The sequence below is a fragment of the Sinohyriopsis cumingii genome, chromosome 8 (genome assembly GCF_028554795.1).
Source record: "Sinohyriopsis cumingii isolate HCF-2022 chromosome 8, ASM2855479v2, whole genome shotgun sequence".
Classification (NCBI taxonomy): domain Eukaryota; kingdom Metazoa; phylum Mollusca; class Bivalvia; order Unionida; family Unionidae; genus Sinohyriopsis; species Sinohyriopsis cumingii.
The window spans coordinates 40,067,233-40,090,488 of NC_142968.1; the positions used below are offsets into that span (position 1 = coordinate 40,067,233).

General features: G+C 36.0%; 1 protein-coding gene and 1 long non-coding RNA gene across 2 annotated transcripts; one reads left to right on the forward strand and one right to left on the reverse strand.

The window, feature by feature from the left end:
• The first annotated feature begins 13 nt into the window (after window positions 1–13).
• LOC149793330 (uncharacterized) lies at window positions 14–2,351 on the forward strand. The gene is made up of 3 exons (XR_016422766.1): window positions 14–306; window positions 624–751; window positions 2,212–2,351. It is a non-coding gene; the product is annotated as an uncharacterized LOC149793330 (long non-coding RNA).
• LOC149793331 (uncharacterized) lies at window positions 1,127–22,942 on the reverse strand. The gene is made up of 4 exons (XM_089967307.1): window positions 22,718–22,942; window positions 22,048–22,281; window positions 3,337–3,478; window positions 1,127–2,101 (listed from the first exon to the last, which is right to left on the reverse strand). The coding sequence occupies exons 1-4, from the start codon at window positions 22,774–22,776 to the stop codon at window positions 1,310–1,312; spliced, it is 1,227 nt and encodes a 408-aa protein (XP_089823433.1). The 5' UTR covers window positions 22,777–22,942; the 3' UTR covers window positions 1,127–1,309.
• Window positions 22,943–23,256: the final 314 nt, after the last annotated feature.

The window sequence follows — 23,256 nt, forward strand, 5'->3', positions numbered from 1 at the left end:
TTTTCCTCCGACAAGCTGCTTTTGTCGATATCGACCCGGCTATTGTATATATTTAAACATTTCGCAGCGGTTCGGCAATTTTTCAATTCACAATGGTGAAGAGGTGTCAATGGGAGCTTTGCAATTCTGATACTCGTTATCCAGATCGTCAAAATGGAGGAGTTAAGTTTATTCCTTTCCCGAAACCAAAATGTAACTTAGAAGTTAGAGAAGTGCAAGCGATGGATAAAGGCGTGTGGTCGTCCGCACGATCAGCTGAACGTTGGCACAGTTGATGGCAATTACCACATGTTTGTTTGCACAAAGGTAGGTAAAAAAACATGTCCTTTCGATAATTTAATATAAAGAAAATAAAACCTTTTAAAAAAACCAAAATATCGATCGTGTGTGGAACAAGCACTATATCGTGCATCATTTTAAAGTTTGAACATTAACATTTTAATGTTGGTTTGTCCCATAAATAATGCATCATTGTCTCGATCTTCTAGACACATCAGCAACTCGGTATTTTTTGTCATCTAACTGTTGGCAGGGAGTATAGTATATACTCTATAAGTAAATTTCCTTGAAGATAAATATGTTTATTGATTTACTCGAATAAAGCACATCATACATATTTTTAGCACTTCCCTGATGGAGAGCCCACAGATAGATACCCTGACCCAGTACCAGCGGATGTAATACTAACACGACACACACCTGCAAGACCTCCACCAAGAAAAAGGTGGAAAACTCCATCCAGTGTAAACGTGTAAGTTGAACATTATTGTGTAAAATAAATCGATGCTTAGTATATCAAAAAATAAACCACTCAAATGAGAGAGTTCAAGATCATGATGCATGTGCATTTCAGTGAGGATGACAATTGTAATTGTAATCACTATGTTGACTATATGGCTTTATATGTTTGAAGAAGTGTCAGTGGGTGTGAGAGAGGAAGGAAATAAAGTGAATAGATAGATATGCATTTTGCAGTGTGTATACAGGTATGTCTATATGCATACTATTATAACTGTGTTCCTTTTTAAGAGGCCTGCAAAATAGATTAGTCGAGGACTTTGTGTCACCTTTAATAAATTTAAGATCATTACCATTATTCATATTATTACAATAAAGAATTCAATCAGAATTTAAGCACTTTATTTGAATCCACTGAAAGCAAAGCCAGTGTTATTTTAGTTCAGAAGAAAATACAGACCTACTTTTGGCTGTTGCTGATTCAAGTCAAGAGAATGATGTCAGTCTGCAGAACGATGTCACTTTACAAGAAAACTATAATCTCGGTACATGTAATTTATTTATGTTTCTTTCATTTAATAAACGCATGAAAAGCGAATGCAGAACACGGCTTCTCCAATATACCCTCCATCACTGTTTTATCTGGCAAAATCCTCTGTATGTGGAGGTCCTGTCTTGTGTATGTGACAAAATCACAACAATTTGCACCAGTGACTAGCAACTGGCCTTGCACTTGAAACCAGTGGGAATGATTCCTTTTCAGTACAATTTCTCTTCCATAGTTTTCAAGAAATAGTGTGTCCTTCTTCTCATATGACTCTAAGGCATCAACAATAGTCCAGTCCCGTATAGAAAACGGACACTTCACTTCCAGAACTCCAGACTGCCCACCATTACATATTTTTCCATCTGGTGATGCACCCAAGAATGGAAATAATGGGTTCACAACGAACCCACAGTCATGTACATGATTATTTGTCTTCTTCATGTACGTAGTTTTTGCCACTTTTTCGCTTGAAATACCATAACTTGTGGCAGCTGATTTAAATGGCTTTGGCTTAAAAATACTGTTCAAGAATTTTTCTGTCATACATGCTTTTCTTAGCATAAATTTGCCAAAGTTGGATGCAGTTATTCTGCTTTCTCTCTCCTTGTACCACTGGTCACAAACATTCTGGTCCCTAGTATTCCTTTCTATCGATATGGCTTCTTCATCTGACAAAGCTAGATTTGACCACTTGTCAGTGTTTTCCAACACAGAAGAAGGTATCTTAATATTTGTTATTTTGGGAAAGTCCAGATCTCCGCAGTCTGTATGCTGTTGTATTGGAACTTCTACAGCTTTTATTAATGGAATCTGAAACTGGACAGTTGAATAACTGATATAAATGACTAAGCAAATTGAAACTATAGGTTGTACAAATTTTCTTATACATTAGAGAATATCTGAATAGGTAAATTTTCTCCTTTCAGGTGCATCAGCGTTGGATCTCCTTGCTTTGGCTGCAGAGAACTTAGCATTGACAGAGAAACTTGCTCAGCAAGTACTTATTAATGAAGAACTGAGGCGTGACAGTACAAGAGTGGAGAAAAAACAAGAGAAAACATGTCTAAGGGAGCTAACATTGAATAACTGTACAGTAGCAACAGTGAGGGATAGCCATGTGAAAGATAACTTTAAATACTATATCGGATTTATTTATGAACAATTTATGAACATTTTCAAATTCCTTGTGTCAGATGAATTTGAAATACCTCTTAGCTTCCCAAGGACTATAACCAGCATTCAGAACATGCCTTTGGTAGCTCAACTGCTGCTGACACTAATTAAGTTACGCTTGAATTTTGACTTCAAACATTTAGCCAATTTGTTTCAAGTTTCACAACAGAATGTTGGTGCCGTTTTCCGAGCATGGATCAACTTCATGTTTTACAGGTTTGGATCAGTTCCTATCTGGCCTGACAGAGAAGTGTTGTTGCAACAAATGCCATTGAAATTCAAGGAGGACTTTTCAACAACCTTTGTCATTTTATATGGTACTGAACTAAAAGTGGAAAGGCCTAGTGCCCTGAGAAGTCAGAGTCAGTGTTATTCTGACTACAAGTCAGCAACAACCCTTAAAGGCCTTGTTGGAATTGATCCAAAAGGATCTTTCATTTTTATATCTATGTTGTTTTCCGGCTCAATTTCAGACAAAGAAATTACTACACAGTGTGGTTTGCTACCATTAATGCAACAGTTGCTGGACTGTGGAAAACTGATAAGAGGTGATGGGGTGATGGTAGATAAAGGTTTTTTAATTAAAGATGAAATTGAAGAACTTGGGCTAAAACTAATAATACCCCCATTTGCACCAGGTGGAGGTCAGATGTCAGCAGCAGATGTAGCATTGACTAAGAAAATTACCACACACCGTGTCCATGTGGAACGAGCAATCTCAAGAGCAAAAAAGTTTAAAATTATCGACAATAGACTGGACTTGTGTTTATTGCATGTGCGAATCAGGTTTGGTTTTGTTGCTGTTTCTTGACTGGCTCTATGCCATTACTCATTCAAGACTGACACATGTATATAAAGTAGAAAGAACAAGAACTTACATGATAACACAGAGGACTGCCTATATTCTGTGGGCCGTGTTCTGTCTGTATTGTGTGATCAGGAGAAGACACAATATATGACATTGGACAACCCTTTAGACTTTGTAGAAATGTTATGTCTGTTTCCCGCAGTTGTATCTTCCTATAATTAAACCACAAAAATGTATATTCATCATCGTAAATTCTTGCTTAAATGCATTGACACGGTCATGTTATTGACTGAATGAAAGATTACACCTTTTATAATTATTAAGAAATAAATATATAACAAAATCTACAAGCCATTTTCATTTATGTTGCTTATATGAGTTTTAGATGCACTAGCAGCAGAGAGGGCAAACAGACCCAAGAAATCCGACAAAAAAATAAAACCTCCATGGAAATCTAATCCGCAGAAAGGTCTAGATTTTTACAAATAAAAGCTTCCTGGGAGGTTTTTATTTTTGTTGAAACCACCCCCATCAATGAAACCTTAGTTCGAAAAGGTAGCTGAAATATAAAGTATTCTACGTGTTTATTTATTTTTTGTTTCCTCTACTGGACGGCCAACACTGGTAGGCGCTCTCTGCTGCTATCCAAATATTTTATCAAGACCTACACGATATCTTGTTCTAGGATTGTGTAAATTTATTGTTATAAATCCATGCGGAGTAGCTTGCGCTCGTGAAAAGAAATTTCTGAATTTATTTTAATCCATGTCACCACCACACCAGGTTTGATGAATATTTCGTAGCGTATGTGTGTCTACGCCATTAAACAGAACTAAAATATTACAGTTGTCTCTGATCACTTTTGGTATTTGTGTGTATCGTTCAGTAACATAGATCACATCTGTATTTTTATGTCTGCCACGAGAAAATATCCTGGCTGGATTTGTTTGTTTATCTAGCATCACATCATCATACACAACTAAATTATTAATAAATCCGTCTAAAACTTCAACGCTCGGTGCTTCATTAATATCGGTTATAAACTCTATAACATCATTATCTTCGTCTAGTAATCTTGTGTTTTGATTGAAATCTTTAAGTACATCATAACACCTCTGATCATCAATGGATGGTGCTACCAAATATAATTTATCCCATTTCAGCCATCTCATTATCAAATTAAGTAATAATTGCGTCTTACCCGATCCAGATGGTCCTATGATAATCATTCTGATAGAATTTGGTAACGCAGGGTGGTGTTTAACTGGCTCTCGCTGCCGAGTTGCTGAGAAATCAATTATATCCATATATTTTATAACATAAATTTATATTGTTTACGCTGTAGAGTTAAAACGCCAACTACTGATTTAGCTACGGTTACAACAAAAAATAAAAAATAGCGTATGGTGGAAAATGTTCTGTGTGCGGTAGAAAGAAATTTTCTTTTTTTACCTAATAAGCGCGGTGGTGATATTGCTAAGATGATGTCAAAGTTTCCAGGTGCTCCATGGGCTAAATACCCAGGAGTAAAACATCTACCAGGATACAATTATTGCGGTCCTGGTACCAGACTTGATATCAGGCTTGATAATCAAGATCAACCAAAACCAGGTGAGTATCCTGTAAACGTTATTGATCGAGCTTGTCACGCTCATGATGTAGCTGATAAAACTGAAAATCTACAAGACAGGCATATTGCAGATGTGAAATTAATTCATGCATTAAATTCTATAAAAAGTAAAAATATCAAAGAAAAATTAGCTAATTGGTTAGCAAGATCCGCGATGAAAAGTAAATTAGCGCTAGGGGCTGGTAATATATAATGGAATCAATTTATTATAGTCCAAGAGGATACTGGAGAGTGTCATGTTTACCCCGACCCAGAGTAACCCAGTTTGAAACATGTATAATCAAGGTAATTCTGACGGGTCATTGTTTGATGTCGAACATTGCCGAAGGCTAGCACTAATCCGTTATGTAAGATTGTTGTGGCTAGAATAGAAGAACCGGATATCGGAGTTGCAAAGTCACAGACAGCCAAGTATCGCCTAGGTGTCGAAATGTTTCCAAGATCAAAAGAAATTGCCTGAAGAAGTGGGAGTGTCCTAACTTCTTTCCCCTGCAAACAGACAGACAGGTTGAACTGGCCGCTAAGACCATTGGACAGGAGCACAGCGCCACCCAATCAGAATCGAGATGGGGGAGACCTTGATTTGGGTAGAATGATATCCCTGCGTTTTCCGGCAAAGGTTAATTCGCTGAGAGAAATTACCCAGAGAAGAGGTTAGCGTAACTCTGAATAGCCATTCGTTATTGGCGGGAAAATCTTAGAGCGGGAAATTCTAAGTACAGAAAGCTTCAAAAGGTCGGTAGATATTTGTTCGGTCTTTGTGGAATGCGACTGCATTTTAATTGTAGGTCGTATGTATACTTTATTAGTACTAGAATCGTAGTACGAAGAATTACTTTGTTTTGTTAATTTGTTTGCATATTTTGAAGAAATGAGTTGATATTTGTAAAGAATTATATAGCTTGCCAGCCGTCGTAAGAGTTAATATTGTAATTTACTATGTGGGTATTTTATAGTAGACTAACACATATGTTCATATGATTATAGATTTTGCCATTGTTGAATATTTGTAATGTACAGACATGCGTCTGATTTTGTCAGATTGTAGTACGATGAGATTAAATATATATGTGTATATATTGACGTGACACAATGTATTGATGTCTGTATAACAATTCGCTGATACTGTGTTATTACGCCATTGTTTACCCTGCAAGAAGTGTGTGGGAATTTCGATGTGTATGCATGCGTGGCCGAAACAGTGACAGCTATCTGATGGTTAATTGTCGTTATAGTGTGAGGTGAGGTTCGATAAAACATTTGTTAACGCCTTGTGGTTTTTCACAGGAAGCTTTGAGGGACAGACCAGTTAAAGTTTGGTCCCGTTGTCTCGGATAGAGAGACGGAGGAAAGTAGGGAAGAAGAGTGTGGAGTTGAAGTCTGGGAGCGGAATTGGAGGAGGAGATAATAGAGAGGGAAAGGAGAAGAAAGGAGAAGTTGAAGTCTGGAGCAAAGCTGGAGGAGATAGAAGAGAGGAAACAGAGACAAAGAAGGAGTTAGAGGAACGGAAAGAAGGAAGAATCAGCGGGAAGAAATAGATGAGTAGATGCAAGGACAGGGGGAAAATCGAACTCACACTGTAAATCACGGGATGAATTAGGCTGTCACTTGGTCGAGGGAAAGACGAGTGATTGGAAGTTATCGTTTTTAAATTATCACATTTATTAAATTGTTATTGATTGAATTTCATCTTCGTGTTCTCTATAATTTAACCGTCGGCATTGCTGACTGGGGGCTCAGAGCTGTAAATCTACATCATCACTAATTTAACTTTCTAACCTAACCAGCCAGGGTGGAACTTTCAATTTAATTTAATTTAATTATATTGGGAGAACCCCACCCCAATACGACAGAACATCACAGAGAGGCAGAGCAGCAATTAGTAAACTTGCTAATGCAGCAGCGGTTAAACATTCTACTGCTGAAGCGTGGTTATCCAGGCAAGCGATATGGCAAATTTACCTACCAGCACCGAAACGAATTCAGTACGCGTATTTCGATGTTAATGTTTACAATGAAGTTCATCAAGCAGATATTTTATTTTTACCATATGATATTGTACGTAGAAAAACATACAAGTACGCGTTAACTGTTGTTGATGTTGCAAGTAGGTATAAAGAGGCAGAGCCGCTATCAACGAAAACATCATCTGAAGTATCTGATGCGTTTGAACGAATTTATCAACGAGGACCATTACGATGGCCACAATTATTACAGGTTGATCCTGGTAAGGAATTTCTTGGTCCAGTATCATCGTTGATGAAACAGCATAATACCAAAATACGACGAGGGCACACTGCAAATCACCGTGATCAGGCAATTGTTGAACGATTTAATCGAACACTTGCTGAGCGGTTATTTGGATATCAATACGCGAAGGAATTTATTCAAGATTAAAGAACTCGCGAATGAGTGGCAAGATTACCAAGCGTGATAGCTGCATTAAATAATGAGATTACACGAACAACCAACATGAAACCCATTAATGCAATTACAAAAAAATATACCAATACAGCAAATAAATATTGAAAAACAAAAAATACTGGGTGATGTTACAGTTAGATATTTATATGAACCGGGTTAACTTGAAGGTGGTAAAAAAGAACGACTGATCCTATTTGGAGTGTTACCACACACAATATATCCACCGTGACAAGATCCTCAGGTAGACCTGCAATCTACAGATTAGATTCGGTTGCTCCTCAACGTGGATTTACACGTGAACAACTACAAATAATTCCCGAGGATACACAACTACCACCGCGATCACTTAACTAGCGGCTCTGCGTCGATTACACTCGAGACAGGTCAACATCACATTTTCTCGTGTATGACCCCGAATATTATCTTTTCTGTCTACGGTAAATTGTCTTGAATCATTTTTCGAATACCTCCACAGCATTATACAAATACAACTTGTGCAATGATTATTGTGCCGCTGTTTTGACTCAATAATAAATTCAACATCAAGATCAAAGTCGCGTTTATTTTTGTTATCAGATTGTTTGTATCCGATTAATTTTTTTCTTATTATATCATCATCGATGATGTTAAATGTATTAACGATTTCAGGAATTATAATTCTCCGTAACTGAGATATTTTTCTAAACCTTGATACCGCTAAATAGACTAAATTTGACCACTCAATACGATCGTCTACAATCCAGACTCGTGTATTAGAAATAGTTAATCCCTGAGACGAGTGAATCGTCATAGCGTATCCCAACACCCATGGAGATTTGTCAGCGCGTAATGCATCTTCGACCATACTGATATCAACAGCGACAATATCATTTAATACGAGATTTTGTTTCTCAGTCTGCCCTGGAATATCAACATTAATATTATGTTTTCGTGTATCTGATGGTCTATAGCACAACGGTACGAGCAATTCTGAATATTTTTCTTTATGCAGCTGAATAACTCTGATTATTTTTCTGCTTGCTACTATCAAATCGTTGGGTCTCCATAAATTTAAAAAATCGTTCATTGAGGTCTCTGAGATCACTCCGCGTATTATTTCACACTGAATTTTGTTTGATTGTAATCTGATTAATTGTTTAAACTCCTTTAAATTTGCATCAAGAGCTCTTGGATCATCATCTATTTCTTCGTAATAATCAACAAATTTTTTTTTGCCAATCATGTAGAGATGGTCCAACAAAAGGCGGCGGTTGACCATGATCGCTACACATTATTATAGCGGTATTTTTCGTCAACAGCCAATCAAGAAACATTTTTAATGTATCCAATGACACCGTACATATCTCGTCCCAAATAATTATTTTAGGTATATATTTTTCTCCTATTCGTTCAGGAGTCCATGTATCCCCGCGCCACCGAAAGAAACTATGATACGTGCACGATTGTACTTGCCGTTGTTTCATCTCTCGTGCAAGTCTGTGTGTGGGTGTCAGCACGATCATATCTGAATTTCTAAAAATATTAATTGCACGAGTCGTTTTGCCGCATCCATCAGGTCCATTGAGATATACTGTCTTATATCTAGTTATTGGATCACTCACCAGCGGCGCTTTCGACATTTCTGATATTTTATCACCCTTACGATAAAAATCTCTCATTGGAACATCTGCTGATTCTGTATAATTGTGTAATATTTCTTTTTTTATTCTCCACGAAATCCATCGTTCATCACTACTTATAAATTCCATAACAGACTCTAAATATTTACTCGAAATATAAAACGAATCTGTTGCGAATCTGACTGCGGTCTCAGGAAATCTATTAATCATCGATAATAAATTTATAGAAACATAAGCCAACATAGAAGATCTTAGATGAGTATACTGTGGGGAGACATCATTTAAGTAACTAACGATCGTACCCAATTTTGTTCCGTCGGATAAATAAACACTTTCTCGATTTACAAATATATCTCTCGCTGTTGTATCAGCGATTATAAAATCGTACTCGGCATCATCTAGAATTAATCGTGCGTAATGTCTTTTATGATCATATCCACCACCTTGAGTAAATTTACCTATAATTTTTCTACCGAGATCTTTTGCGGTTTTGAGTTTAATCTCGAGAATTTTAGGAGCTTCTTTGGTAATATCATCTTCGGAAACACCAGGACATTTTTCCTTAAATTCCTTAATAACTTCATCGAGACTGATAGAATCTGGCATGGGCAACCAAACTTCGGTCTGCGCGTGATATGATATAATTGCCTCACTAACCACCAACGATGTCAGTATCGCACAATCTAGCATATATCGTAATAAAACTATAGGCGCCCAACGTTTTCCACAAAAATGTCTACCAAACTAAACATAACAAATCTTGTGAAGATTTTCGTTAAACTCGAATGATTCAACACAAGCGAATCCAGTCAGATCAAAATCAGGTAATGGTCCATTAATTGCCACTCGCGTCATCTCGTTTGTTGGGTGACCAAATCTTTTAAAGTACACAGAACAATCTCCGTATCCTAGAAAACTTCCCGGGTAACATGCAACCATATCAACCGAAATAACATCATTGTAATTATACTTGGTATTCCACAATCCGCCATCTCCATATTCGACGCAACTTGCGCGTACTTCCTCGAGTAAATCAAATTGTGTTGGTTTCCATAAATTTTTTTCTCTGGCATTATGAGCCGCAACAGATGGAACGGTAAAACAATTAGTTAGTAATTTGTCAGTATTTTCCGCGTGCTTGCACTCTAAAAACTTCTCCGCGAGATGTTTCATCTCGTTGTGGAGAGATTCTGTTCGATACATTTCACCGTTTGGACTAACAAACTGATCAAATCCACCTTCCTCATTACTTTTAAATAACCATACCGATACAGGATCGTTTTTACTTATTTCGTTAATAAAATCAAACATGCCTCCCCCCATATCTGAGGGGTAAAATCTAACAGTTCGATCACGTGGAAATACTGTTACTGCGCTGGTCCATGCGTGCGCATTATGAGCAATACTATTTATTGGAGCTCCTTTCGATTTATATTTCGATTCGTATAATATTTCTCCCGTTATCGATGATACTTTTATTGGAAATTTTAATATTTTTCCTAACTCAGCAACATCTTTTATTGTAGCACCGGTATCCTTAACTAAATCAGCCCACAAGTTTATTTATTCACGTCTTAAATCAGTTAATCCATTTCCACTCATTGCGTTTGTAAAGTGTTCTATTACTCGTTCGGCTCCACAATTTATTTTTGAAAATTTCATGGGTGTCAGTTTATCAACGCTGGTTTTTTTTATTTATCTCATAGATTCCATAAATAACTGCTGTTACAGGATACGCTTGCTTATAATACGGTTTATCAATACCAGTTAATAGACCCGGTCTGGAATTTTTGCTTAATATGGCAATTTTATTATTACCAAGGACAGGATCATATTTGTCACGGATAATCCAACTATCAGTTTCTGTTAATACAACAAATTTTACTCTGAAGAAATATTTTTGATTACCCTCGTACTCAGCGATGTAATTAATGATAGTTTCCGCTCGTTTGTCATTCACTGTAGCGTCCTTGACAGTATTGCGAATAATCTTGAACGTTGACCATACATGAGATGCACCATCTGTGCAAAATTCTTTCTTGGCATCGTGAATTTTCAAGATCAAACTTTTGTTTTTCGGATCAACTAGATCTCGCACTGGTAAGTTAGGAGATAATCTGTCGAGATTAAATTTATATTTAGAAGACCTAGTTTGGGATAACTTTTCGAATTCGTTTAATTAAAACAAATATTTAAATAAAGAATATTATATATACAATGTCTCAATGCAAATGGCTCATGATCGGTTCAGTAAATCGATGCAATAAATCCTGCAGAAAGGAATATTGTTGGATGCACTTACAAACTATACGGCTAGGAAGTCTAGAACCAATACAGTGTCTGCGATGTGGTGTTGTTGTGCGAGGAAAAACAGAATTATGTGGAAAGTGCGGCGAAAAACGGTTCAGAGAACTTAAAAGATATTATGACAAAAAAAATAATAATAGTGAAAACGCCATAAAATCCGTGGAGGATTATATATCAAGATTTCAGACAAACAATGATTTAAACAAATAATATTATTGTATAAATGGAGCAAATTAAATTTGTCCCACATCCTGTCATCAAGAATTACGAATCAAATATTAATGGTGTCATCAGACACTGTAGGTTGAAAAGGCCGGTTGGTAATGTTAATAATCGTGGTTATCTAATGTTTACTGCTGGGAAGAAACCTTATCTCTGTCATCGTTTCATTTACGAGTGTCACAAGGGGTTGATCAAAGATGGTCTTGTGATTGATCATATTGACGGGGATCCTCAAAATAATCGTTTATCCAACCTTCGAGTTGTCGCACCAAGTGAGAATAAGAATAATACACGTGGTAATACTGGAAGATGTAAAACAATCGGAAAGAGGGTAGTAAAGTCTACAAGCATAGAAACCGGTGAAGAAATTGAATTTCAGTATATGACCGCGGCTGCGAAATACTTTAATGTTAATCCGCGTTTGGTACAATTTATCGCAGAAAATATAACCAGATCTGTTTTTTCCAGTAAATATAAACAAAAAATCACCTTCCAATTTTGTTAACTATTATCACTACCTCCAATTAATTATTTAATTTATGTCACAGTATTTCCCCTATACACTACTGAATTTTTGATTATGCGAAAGGGAGATTACTTCTGTATTCGTAGATTTCTGATTTTTTTATGATCGTAATTAGTCAGTTTAACCATTTACGTCGTAATTAATTACTCGTAGAAGTATATTTAGGGTTTTTAATATATAAACGTATTTTCCCATCATACAACAGAGCGGAGTTATTTTTAGATCTGTTACGAGAACTCAGGGTAATTTACAATCTGTTTGGAACCGCTGTTATTGATCCGCAGGTAGTTGTATATAGGCAGAACACGCTGCATTTACAATCGCAGGTTTGTATTTGTAGTCTGTTACGAAAAACGCTGTTATAATACAGATATATTCAGAAATCGTTGTTATAATACAGAAACCGTTACTTTAATGTAGAAACAGATATTTAAATGCAGAAACTATTATTATTCAGAAACCGTTGTTTTAGTGCAAATATATGTACCTTAACTATATATTAATTTCCGAAACATATGTTTGTAAGATGATTCGATAGATCAATCGGTATCGTATTGGACTGTGACGGTCGCGGTCAAGGATCGAATCCCTATGGTTGACAACTGTCGGTGGTGCGCATAATTGCGATTTTATAATAATTGGGGGGCACCGCAAAAAAAAACCTCCGCTCAGCAGAACCCTCAACCACATATCAACTGGTGGTTGATACATATTTTCGTATCACCCACGGGCTGATTATTGGGGGTGGGTCTGCTGAGCGTATTTGTTTGTACTATCTTTCATTCATTATATGTTTGTACTGTCCTTCATTCATTATATATATCCATTTCATTGTACATACCCATTTCATTGTATATACTCACTCATTGTATATACCCATTTCATTGTATATACTCATTTCCTTAATTAAGTTATATGTTTGTACTGTCCTTAATTAAGTTATATGTTTGTACTGTCCTGAGCTCGCTAAAACGCGCGAAAGGGGCTCGTCATTCATTGTATATATCCATAATCTGAGCTCGCTAAAACACTCGATTAGGGGCTCGTCATTCATTGTATATATCCATTTCATTGTATATATTCATTGTATATGTTGTGCCGTCCTTGAAACATCCCGACGAACTCGCTAAACACTCGCTAGGGGTTCTATAGGAATAATTTTTTTTTTTATTTTAAAGATTTATATATTATATAATGAACCATGAAAATATCAAAGACATTATTTCTGTTATTAAAAAACTAGAAGAAAACGGAATTAATATATCTGATGAACTAAATCCTGAAAAAATAATGTTTGATTTTGAAACGTTAGAAGAACTTAAAAATGAAAATAAGTATGTTTTATCATCTCAATATATAAGTTCATAAAGCGGATTCAGGCAGCTATGTTTCAATCACTAGCTATGGTAAACGATGATCAAGTAAATGAATTTATTCCTCTTGCTGTCGCAGTAGAAAAGGTCAGATCGGGATTATCCAGCGAGTACGAAACAAAAAAAAAACTCAGTACCCGCATAAGATACTTAAGAAAAACTATGTCAACGGGTAACGACCAAAGCAACCCTGTCTGAAATATTTTATTTCTGAAATATAAAATCTGATTAATTTCCCTCATCATGTATATCACATCAGAATTAATAAATTGATTAATTTACATAAAAAATAAAATATTTCTGAATAATAATAAAATCTTTCAGAATAATAATAAAATATTTTTTGAAAAACTGATTGATTTGTATACTTTTGAGTAGCAACCACCCTATCAAAATTAATAAACTGATTGATTTGTATACTTTTAAGTAGCAATCACCCCATCAGAATTAATACATTAATTGATTTGTATACTTTTAAGTAGCAATCACCCCATCACAATTAATAAATCATTTGATTTGTATACTTTTAAGTAGCAATCACCCCATCAGAATTAATAAATTAATTGATTTGTATACTTTTAAGTAGCAATCACCCCATCAGAATTAATAAATTAATTAATTTACATAAATAATAAAATATTTCATAATAATAATAAAATATTTTTTTGTAGCATTTTTTGGAAAACTGATTAATTCACATAATTTTCAGTACCAACCACCCCATCAGAATTAATAAACTGATTAATTTCCATAATTTTCAGTACCAATTACCCCATCAGAAATAATAAACTGATTGATTTGTATAATTTTTAGTACCAACCACCCCATCAGAATTAATAAATTAATTGATTTGTATACTTTTGAGTAGCAATCACCCCATCAGATTGATTCATAAAAAATAAAATATTTCAGAATAATAATAAAAACATTTCAGAATAATAATAAAATATTTTTTTGGTAGTACTTTTGGGAAAACTGATTAATCTGAATAATTTTCAGTACCAACCACCCCAACAGAATTAAGGAACTGATTGATTTGTGTAATTTTAAATACCAACCACCCCATCAGAATTAATAAACTGATTGATTTGTGTAATTTTAAGTACCAACCACCCCATCAGATTGATTCATAAAAAACAAAATATTTCAGAATAATAATAAATTATTTCAGATTATACAAAATTGATTAATTTGTGTAATTTATCCCATCAGTGATTAATTAACCCTTACATTTATTTATTTATTCTGAAATATAATTTTTTAAGTTGATCGAGTTTAATACAGGAGTGTGTATAATTTAGAATCTGATCTCTGTTACAAATGATCTCGATAATATGTTCTCGACGGAGTTCATCTAACTGTTCTTGTGTTAATAAGAAATCCTCACTTCCATATTCATCAATAACTAAATTAACGTTAAATTGCTCTGTGTTTGAAGGTTGTGAAAACACTGTTCTGATGGCGTTTTCAAGTACTTCTTTGTCATGTATAAAAACCCTCACGTGCTGGTACATTATATAATATTTACTGGATTAATTAAGATTTCACATCCAGATTTATCACAAGCTCTTCTCCAAGTATGTCAATTAAGCGATTAAGGTGGTCTGTGAGCTTAAAATTTATTCGTGTTAACATATTATTGTGACACCGCAGATACACAGGATTAGTTGGTTCTTGCACGATTAAACTTCCAGGGGATACTTGTGGTGTAAATGTATATAAAATATATCCCTGTTGAGCTTGATTTGATTTTCTGAGATCTATTTGATAGCTACCATCGACTACGTCACAAACCAGACTGACCACGATCGTGCTGGTTATATTAACGATTCCCGGAGATACGTACCTGCCGCCGCCATGTGGATCATTATTATGTCTAAGAACAGTTGGAGGTGGTGCTAGTTTTCTCCATGCATCGAGTATTTTAAGGAAGTTTTCGTTGATGAGATCGTTAAGTGATTTTTTAGTTCATTCGCGTTATATCCGGAGAATTTAAAATTTGGTAGATCAGCTTCCTTTATTTTATACTTGTCTAAAAACTTCTTTTTGCCACAGTAGTCTGCTTTAGCATTAATTACTGCATTAATTAATCGCTGGTTAAGATATTCCATGTCGGATACAAGTTGATTTAATATTTCTATACGCGTAATGATTTCTTTGCGTGAGCTTGTTATATCAAAAAGATGTTCTTGAAAGTACTGTTGTAGCTGCTCTAGTTGTTGCTTATGATGTTTATTAATTTCTGTAAAATATTTAGCAAGTTCAACTGTGCTAATACCAACTAGGGCAACTGTTCTGAATTCTGTTTTTTCAAACAAAAATGTCCAAGAAAATATATCTCTATCAGGGAAATCATAAAATGTATCACCAGCCTTTGAATTTTTTGTATCAATTAACGTTTTTTTATACACTGTATCAATTTCGTGATATGATTGTCCATCTGTGATATAATCAGAATTTTTCGGTTCTGCTGGTCCCTCATACACTGGGGGAACATCCGGCCAACCTAGTACGGATCTTATCGTGGACTGATAAATATCAACGGCATAATCAGGAGAGTGTATTTCAATCGTCGAGGACAGAGTCGGCTCATGAACGTTAATCGATATTTTTGCTTCTTTTCCGGTTATTGATTTTATTCTACGTTGAAATTCTTCATTGATCTCTTCAATCTCATAACTACCAGTGGGTATTCCAACAGCTATCCAGTCAGGAGTACCATCTGGTATGTTCTTGTTAGCAAATACAAGCGAATTATTTGCTGGTGTACCATTAAATGATTTTGATCTGATATTTGGCCAGCTGTAATATACCCGTAATTGAGCCAGTGCTATTTCTTTTACTGAAAATGCAGTAGGAAAGTTAATACTAAATTCAGGATTAGTTGAACTTACCGAGATCATCGTTATCTTTGGTGGAGTTGTATTAGTCACGATCTGCTGAAGTAATTCTGTCATTATTAGTACTTGTATCTTTAATACCGATACCTTCGTGATACATTTCAGTCATCATTGAAAACTCGAAATCAGATATAATTCCATCACTGAGACTCGCTGATAACAGCGAGGATAATTTCGAGTATGCTACCGTCGTTGTGTGTAATTTTATTATGTAATTGGATACTTTTTCATTCGTGCAGGTGCACATTTATTTTGCAATGATACTGAGCACACCTGCAATTGTTGTTGCTGTTGAAATACAGATAGTTACGGCTACTGGTGCCATCATTGTCACCGCTGATAATATAACACCTGTTGCAGCAACAACAGTGGATACTGAATAAACAATCACGTCCACGATAACTAATCGTGGTCGATATTTTTTTACTTTTACTGTATACTGTTCGACTCGATCTTTTAATGCTGCCTGCCATTCACGCGCTTGATTGTACCTGTATTGTGCACCATCCATATATTTTTATGCAGTAAATAACTGAGGTGTTTCAGCTACAAATTCCAAACACCACTAGTAAGATGTTGCGGTTAATTTCTTATCAGCTGCTTCCAGAATAAAAATTTCTTCACTTCCGCTATTTAATATAACAGATACAACCCCGGAAAACTTATCAGTTGAATGACGCCATGGATACGTTGTAAATATTTCAAATTTTGCAGCACTAAACACAGACAGCCTGTACACGCCAGTGACTGTTGCGGTATATCTGATAGTTTTATTTTGCTGCGACCATGTTGCGAATCCAGATGACACCGTGTATACGATATTTGTAATATGCCCAGGAGTTATTCCGGCTGGAATTTTAATTAAACTGGTTTTGTTAACGCTATCAGGAATGCCTGCTACGATATCCCGCTGTGTTTGTTTGATCGTGTCGATGTTCGTCTTGATATCAGAAAGTTTTATGTCAACGGAGTGCGGAGTTCCAAAGAATTTATCTATGGATTCATCGGTTTTTTGAAAGTTTCTTCGAAATCTTCCAAAAGCGCCTACGTGAGCGTCATACTCGGCCCGCAGCGTGGATAATTTACCATCTACGATGTTGTAGTTGACGTCAACGTACTTTTTTGTTGCTGCGTCTTCGTCGGATGTTGGATCTCTTAAAACTACTATTTTATTTCCGTTCATGCTGAGTTCACCCGTCATTATATCGCCGGTGTTTTTCACGCGATTAGCAACATTTTTTGCAATTTCATCTCTGATGGTTGTAAACAATATACTTGAATCCCTGATTTTGCCGCTGTCAGTAAACACAGGAATATTATCCGTAACTGCACCGAGTACTCGTCGAATTATATCATTCCATCTGATGTTGCTCGTTTTTAGTTTACCATATCGATCCTGAAAAATAACAACCTCATCTGGGTCAACTCCAGCCATGTTCATGATATCAGCGAGTTTATCTTTAGTTGCGTACTTTGACAGATCAACGTCGGATTTTTTTTTCTTACTGGTAGAAGATCTTCCGTAAATATCAACCATTATATTTTAAGATCTGTTTAAAACGAATCGGTTGCTTGTATAATCATGCACGACTTTATGTGGCGGTTTGGATGATTTTGATATAGCGTTAAGTACATTAATTACTTCACGGCCACATATTGGCGGATCTGTCATTGTTTGTGTGGGTAGCGTTGAATACCAAACTTTGGAACCAGAGGTTCTTGCGTGAAGTGGTGCAACAAACTTGATAAACTCACGTGGTGGAGCTAACCCGTAGGAATCAAATAAACGATTCCACGTGGATCAACCGCGTATGATACCCAATGAGTACCGGGTCCCGAATTCGAGTCGAGATTAATAATACCTGTTTCGAGTTTATTTGGTCGGTCCGGCAATTGATCTCGCATAAAAACACCTCTAAAGGCTTTTATTTTTAATTTTTTAGCAACATCAAGTAAATCAAACTTTGATGCTGGAATATCTAAAGTGGAAGCCTCAGACCTCTTCCCCAGCGAGATCCCGGTAATCTTAGACCGCGTCCCTTTTTTTTTTGTATCCCTTTCCTGTTGCTTTCTTTAGAGCCATTCCAGCTGCTGTTCCAACAGCACCTAATGCGGCTGCTTTTGCTACGGCTGCAGCAGCAGCAGCTATTAATGCTGAAATAGCCACAAGAAGTGGAAATATACCACCCGTTTTAACCATGTCCTTGATGGCGCTCGGAGAAAGATGGAATTGAACTCCGGTTTTTGACTCTAGGGCTTTATTGAAATGTTTAATCTGATTATTTGTCAACGATAATTTATTTGGACCACCACCAATCTGATCTCGTTTTAGATATATTTTAGTTCCGCATTTGTTGGCGTTTTTTGATTGAAGCTTTTTGACCTGACCAGGAGTCAGAGTGACATTAACATGACCATACGACATTTTTATATAAATATATTTTTCCAAATAACATGATTAAAGATTTTCCACTGGTGCATCAACGACTCTCATTCGACCACTACCACCTTCAAGTAACATCGCTTTGTCACTAAGTATAACCGCGATTGCTTTGTAGGTTCCGCGAATAATGGGTGGACCAGCTATATCAGGAGGAGGTTCAGTAACATGAGCTCGAAAGTGTATATCAACGACAGATTGCTTGGATAAATCAAGATGCTCCAGCGAAAAATAATAAATCAGATATAATGTTGTAAAATCTATTTGTGATATTTGCAGCCCAGTATCCACGTTTTGATCACGTCCCATAAATGAATTCAAACGATGATATGCACGCGCTACGTGATTTTGACCAAAATTTAGTTGAATATCTTCAGTTGGTTCTTGTTGTCCGTTTATCCGCAAGGAAACTTCATTAACTCCAAATTTGTCAAATATCATATGTGAACGTTCTTGATTATTCGTCCGAGCATTATCCTGCAGCGCAATAAAAATATGCCGTGGTGCAGAGACACCTTGCTGTGATGCTATATGCCATGTAAATAAACCATTAATAGAACTTTGAATAGCATCTGTGGTTACTGTCAACCATGATAACAATGATTTACCGCCTTGATCCATAAAAGAGAGTAATTTTTGTTCTTCAGCAATAGATGGAGTCATTACTGGCATCCACAATGAAAGCTTTGATATATTTACTTTACCATCAGCAACACCATTACCTCGCCAGATTGCATCATTATCATCACCTTTTCTTACGAGCGCAACTGTGTGTTTAGCTCCAAAGATGCCCTTTCTAACATTTCTGCAAAATCCAAAGATATGAGACAATGGAATTGCACATGAAAAAGTTCTATCATCTTCTGACAAAGCTGCTCGGCGTGTTGCAAACCCAAAGTTGTAAGTTGCGTTAACACTTTTTATAATATCAAATTCACCTGCTGGTCTGGCTACATGTTCAAAATCATCTGGTTGTGGATCAACTGCAGTATTTCGTGGTGTCAGTAATTTAGCATATTGAACATGATCAGCGTTGTCAGTAATATCCTTGGCAAACATCATTGCTGGACCGGCTGATCTTGTGTAATCATCAGAATATCTCGCTAGACCAATTATTGTTGTAGCAACATCAACATCCTTCTGAATTGATTCAATATTTTTTCCATCAATCACGTATGTGGCGCTATTAAACAACGCCATAATTCCGTTGTTGACAAAACCAACACGTAAATTAGCACCATATGGCGTATTAGCTACAATATTCGTTACAAGTCTACCTTCTACTTCAATAAACGAATCAGCGGGTAAAAAATATCTACTTGTATCCTGAACCTGTAATTCGATTCTCCCCCGCTGATTTGGTTGTCTTGCGTCATAGGAATAAAATTGATAATCACGTACCGATTCATATTTAATACTGTGTTTGTTTCGCGCTTGAACATTTTTATTATAATTACCATTTTTCCAAATGATGATCTAAATCATCGTCGACGAAGACCGCTTCCTGCTATTAAATTTGATATATTTCTTTCTACTTCTTCAGATAATTCCGCTAGTTTTTTATTTGCAGCCTGATTTATTATTTTACTTACGTCTGCGCGCATAATTTCAGTACTTGGTAATTTTACCGGTTGTTGTTTTCGTCGCAATAATCGTGCTAGTCTTTCTTTGATCGCCGAGAACGCCTTACCAGCAACATTGACAATTGCTCCAGGAGCTTTTTCACGAACAATATCAATAGCTTTCATCGATAATTGTTTTGCAACAGGTACTGCTTTTGGAGCCATCCTTGTAAATAATCCCTGAATAACAATACCAAGTCCATCTCCGTAAGTAGCTCTGTAGATTGGTAATCGTGAGTTTACCGCTCTGACCTGTATGGGTTTACGATGATTATTGTGTACTATCATCTTATTTAATTTGCTATTTATCTAACAACTAGTCATCAACAAGTTCATCGATAAGTTCTCGGTAAACGCCGACATCCATGATACCACCTTGAAATAATCGCCGACAAATATCAGATGCTTCATTAATTATTTCTGGTGAATTATTTCCAGCTCGTTTTCCTCCTATGAGAACTTCTAACCGCGACACATCATTAATGATATTATCAGGACATAAACCAGATCCTGTTTTAGGTTTATCTTGAGGTGTTTTAAATACTGGTGGTTGCATTACCGGAGAAGATACTTCAGTGGTGACCTGGGATGTGCCAGGCAAATCACATTTAAATCCACATGGTGAATCTACTGGTGTAAATGTCATTACCGGCGCAGAAATCTTTTTACGTTGTAAAGGTGGAGGAAGTTGATACTGGGAGAGTTTTTCTTGTTCTAGTTGTTCCAGCCTCTCTCTATAAAGTTTTTTTTACTTCTTCATCAAGAGTTCTATATTCTAAATCATCATATCTAGCTTGTTTTTTGTTTCTATATATGCGATATATCCATTTAATAAGATTATCATCACTTACTTTTTCATGACGAGGTTTTAAAATATCAGATTTATTAAATATACTAATTAATATTTTTTCAGGTAATTTTTCTTTTTTAGTATTTCTAATATCTTCGACAAACCCTTCCTTAAATCTTGCAATCAATTCTACGTTTTCTTTTATTGGTTTGGGTTTAGGTGCAAGTTCTTTTCTCACGTCGGCGACTTCAGTACGAAGTTTTCCAATACCTTCAAGTATTTCTTCACCAACAGGAGGTTGAGCCGCAGCTATATCAGTTGGAAGATCTCGTAAAATCTTCTTTGTCTGTTTAGTTCTTTTTGCTATTTTTTCAGCTTGTTCTGCTGTTTGTTTTGATACCGGAAGAATATCTTCTTTGATGACTGTTGTAACTTTCTCAGTAGCTGCAGTGACGGGTTTAAACAGTCTTTTAGTGTCCTCTTCGTACCCAATTTGTGCTTCTTGCCGCGCTTGTGGATTTTCTCTAAATGAATCTCGTACGGGGAGAAATTTTTTAATTGCTTCTAGTCTCTCTCGTGCTATTCTTGCAGTATGAGATTCTGGATGCACCATTAGTTTGATATAACAATTTTTTAATTAATATAGCAGCAGAGAGGGCGCCTACCAATGTTGGTCGTCCAGTAGAGGAAACAAAAAATAAATAAACACGTAGAATACTTTATTTTTCAGCTACCTTTTAGAACTAAGGTTTCATTGATAGGGTTGGTTTCAACAAAAATAAAAACCTCCCAGGAAGCTTTTATTTGTAAAAATCTAGACCTTTCTGCGGATTAGATTTCCATGGAGGTTTTATTTTTTTTTGTCGGAATTCTTGGGTCTGTTTGCCCTCTCTGCTGCTGCACCAAATGTAAAAACATGTTTTATTACCTATCGTCTTCAAACAATGCAGTAAGTGGCTTCCGCTTCCTGTTTATATTTCCTGGTTTGGCAATGACCGTAGTCGAGACTGGCTCAGCTTGTATTTTTGCACCTCTCGGTTTGTCCCATTGCTGAGGCAAAGTTGTGCATGATGGTTGTGCAGGTACATCTTTAAACCCTTCCAAAATCCAGTCTTTGAGGGTCATTAAAAGTGCGAGAACATGGGCACACTGGCCAGAAATTCTGAAAACGTCACAGAAAGAAAAAATTAATCGGCTAGTCTGACAAAATAAAATCAATGGTACACTGATAACAAACGGGGCACATACATGAAGGTCATTTTATACATAAAAAGAACTGTATATATACATTGTCTATTGCTGTCTAATTTATGCTCCTTTTGTAATTTTACCACTTCAACATAAAATAAAATTTAATATATGTATCAGGGAAACTGAAACATTTATTTGACAAATACTTTAAAAAATTCAACTCTACATAATACTACACAGGTCAGCACAGACTGTGTACATGTACACAAAATACATGCATATAGCACTGAATCAGCTGATCTATAATACGGACACATTATCACCAAAACCAGAATACACTAGATACTCCTATTTAAAAAGCAGCCTTCTTATAAAAAATATACAATCGAAAGGTTTCTGACACTTACCCTGATTTACAGCTGCATAGAGCTTCAGTCACTCGTTTCTTTGAAGTATCGATTGCCATGATAGTTTTATGCGGTTCTTCGCTCTTGCGCTGACTCCGAAATATCCTGCATTTTACTTGAATTTCTTCATTCCCGACACGAAAAAGTTTTACATCATCAACGTAGGAGTTTTTACTAAATGCTCTCGCTTTCTGTCTCTGTCTCAGTGTTGTTTCATATGCCAAATATTGCTCACCAATGTCGTCTGGTATATCTCTTATGCTATCACGCCCGCCACTTTCACAGAATGTTTGTCGATACGCATCTGCATTTTGCCATCAAGTTACATCTGCTGTTTCTAACACGGTAAAGTAATGTAATTTATACGTAGGTGGTAATGACAAAAAAACCTTCCGGCATATGCCTGGTGTATGGAACTTTATAAATTTGTTGATAAGAAAAGATGTTAAGTCTTGATATTAGTTCAGCTAATAGAAGCACGAGTGTTTTGTAAATACTTTGGTAGACACCTGGCTGTTGTTGTTGTTGTTGTAGGGTTT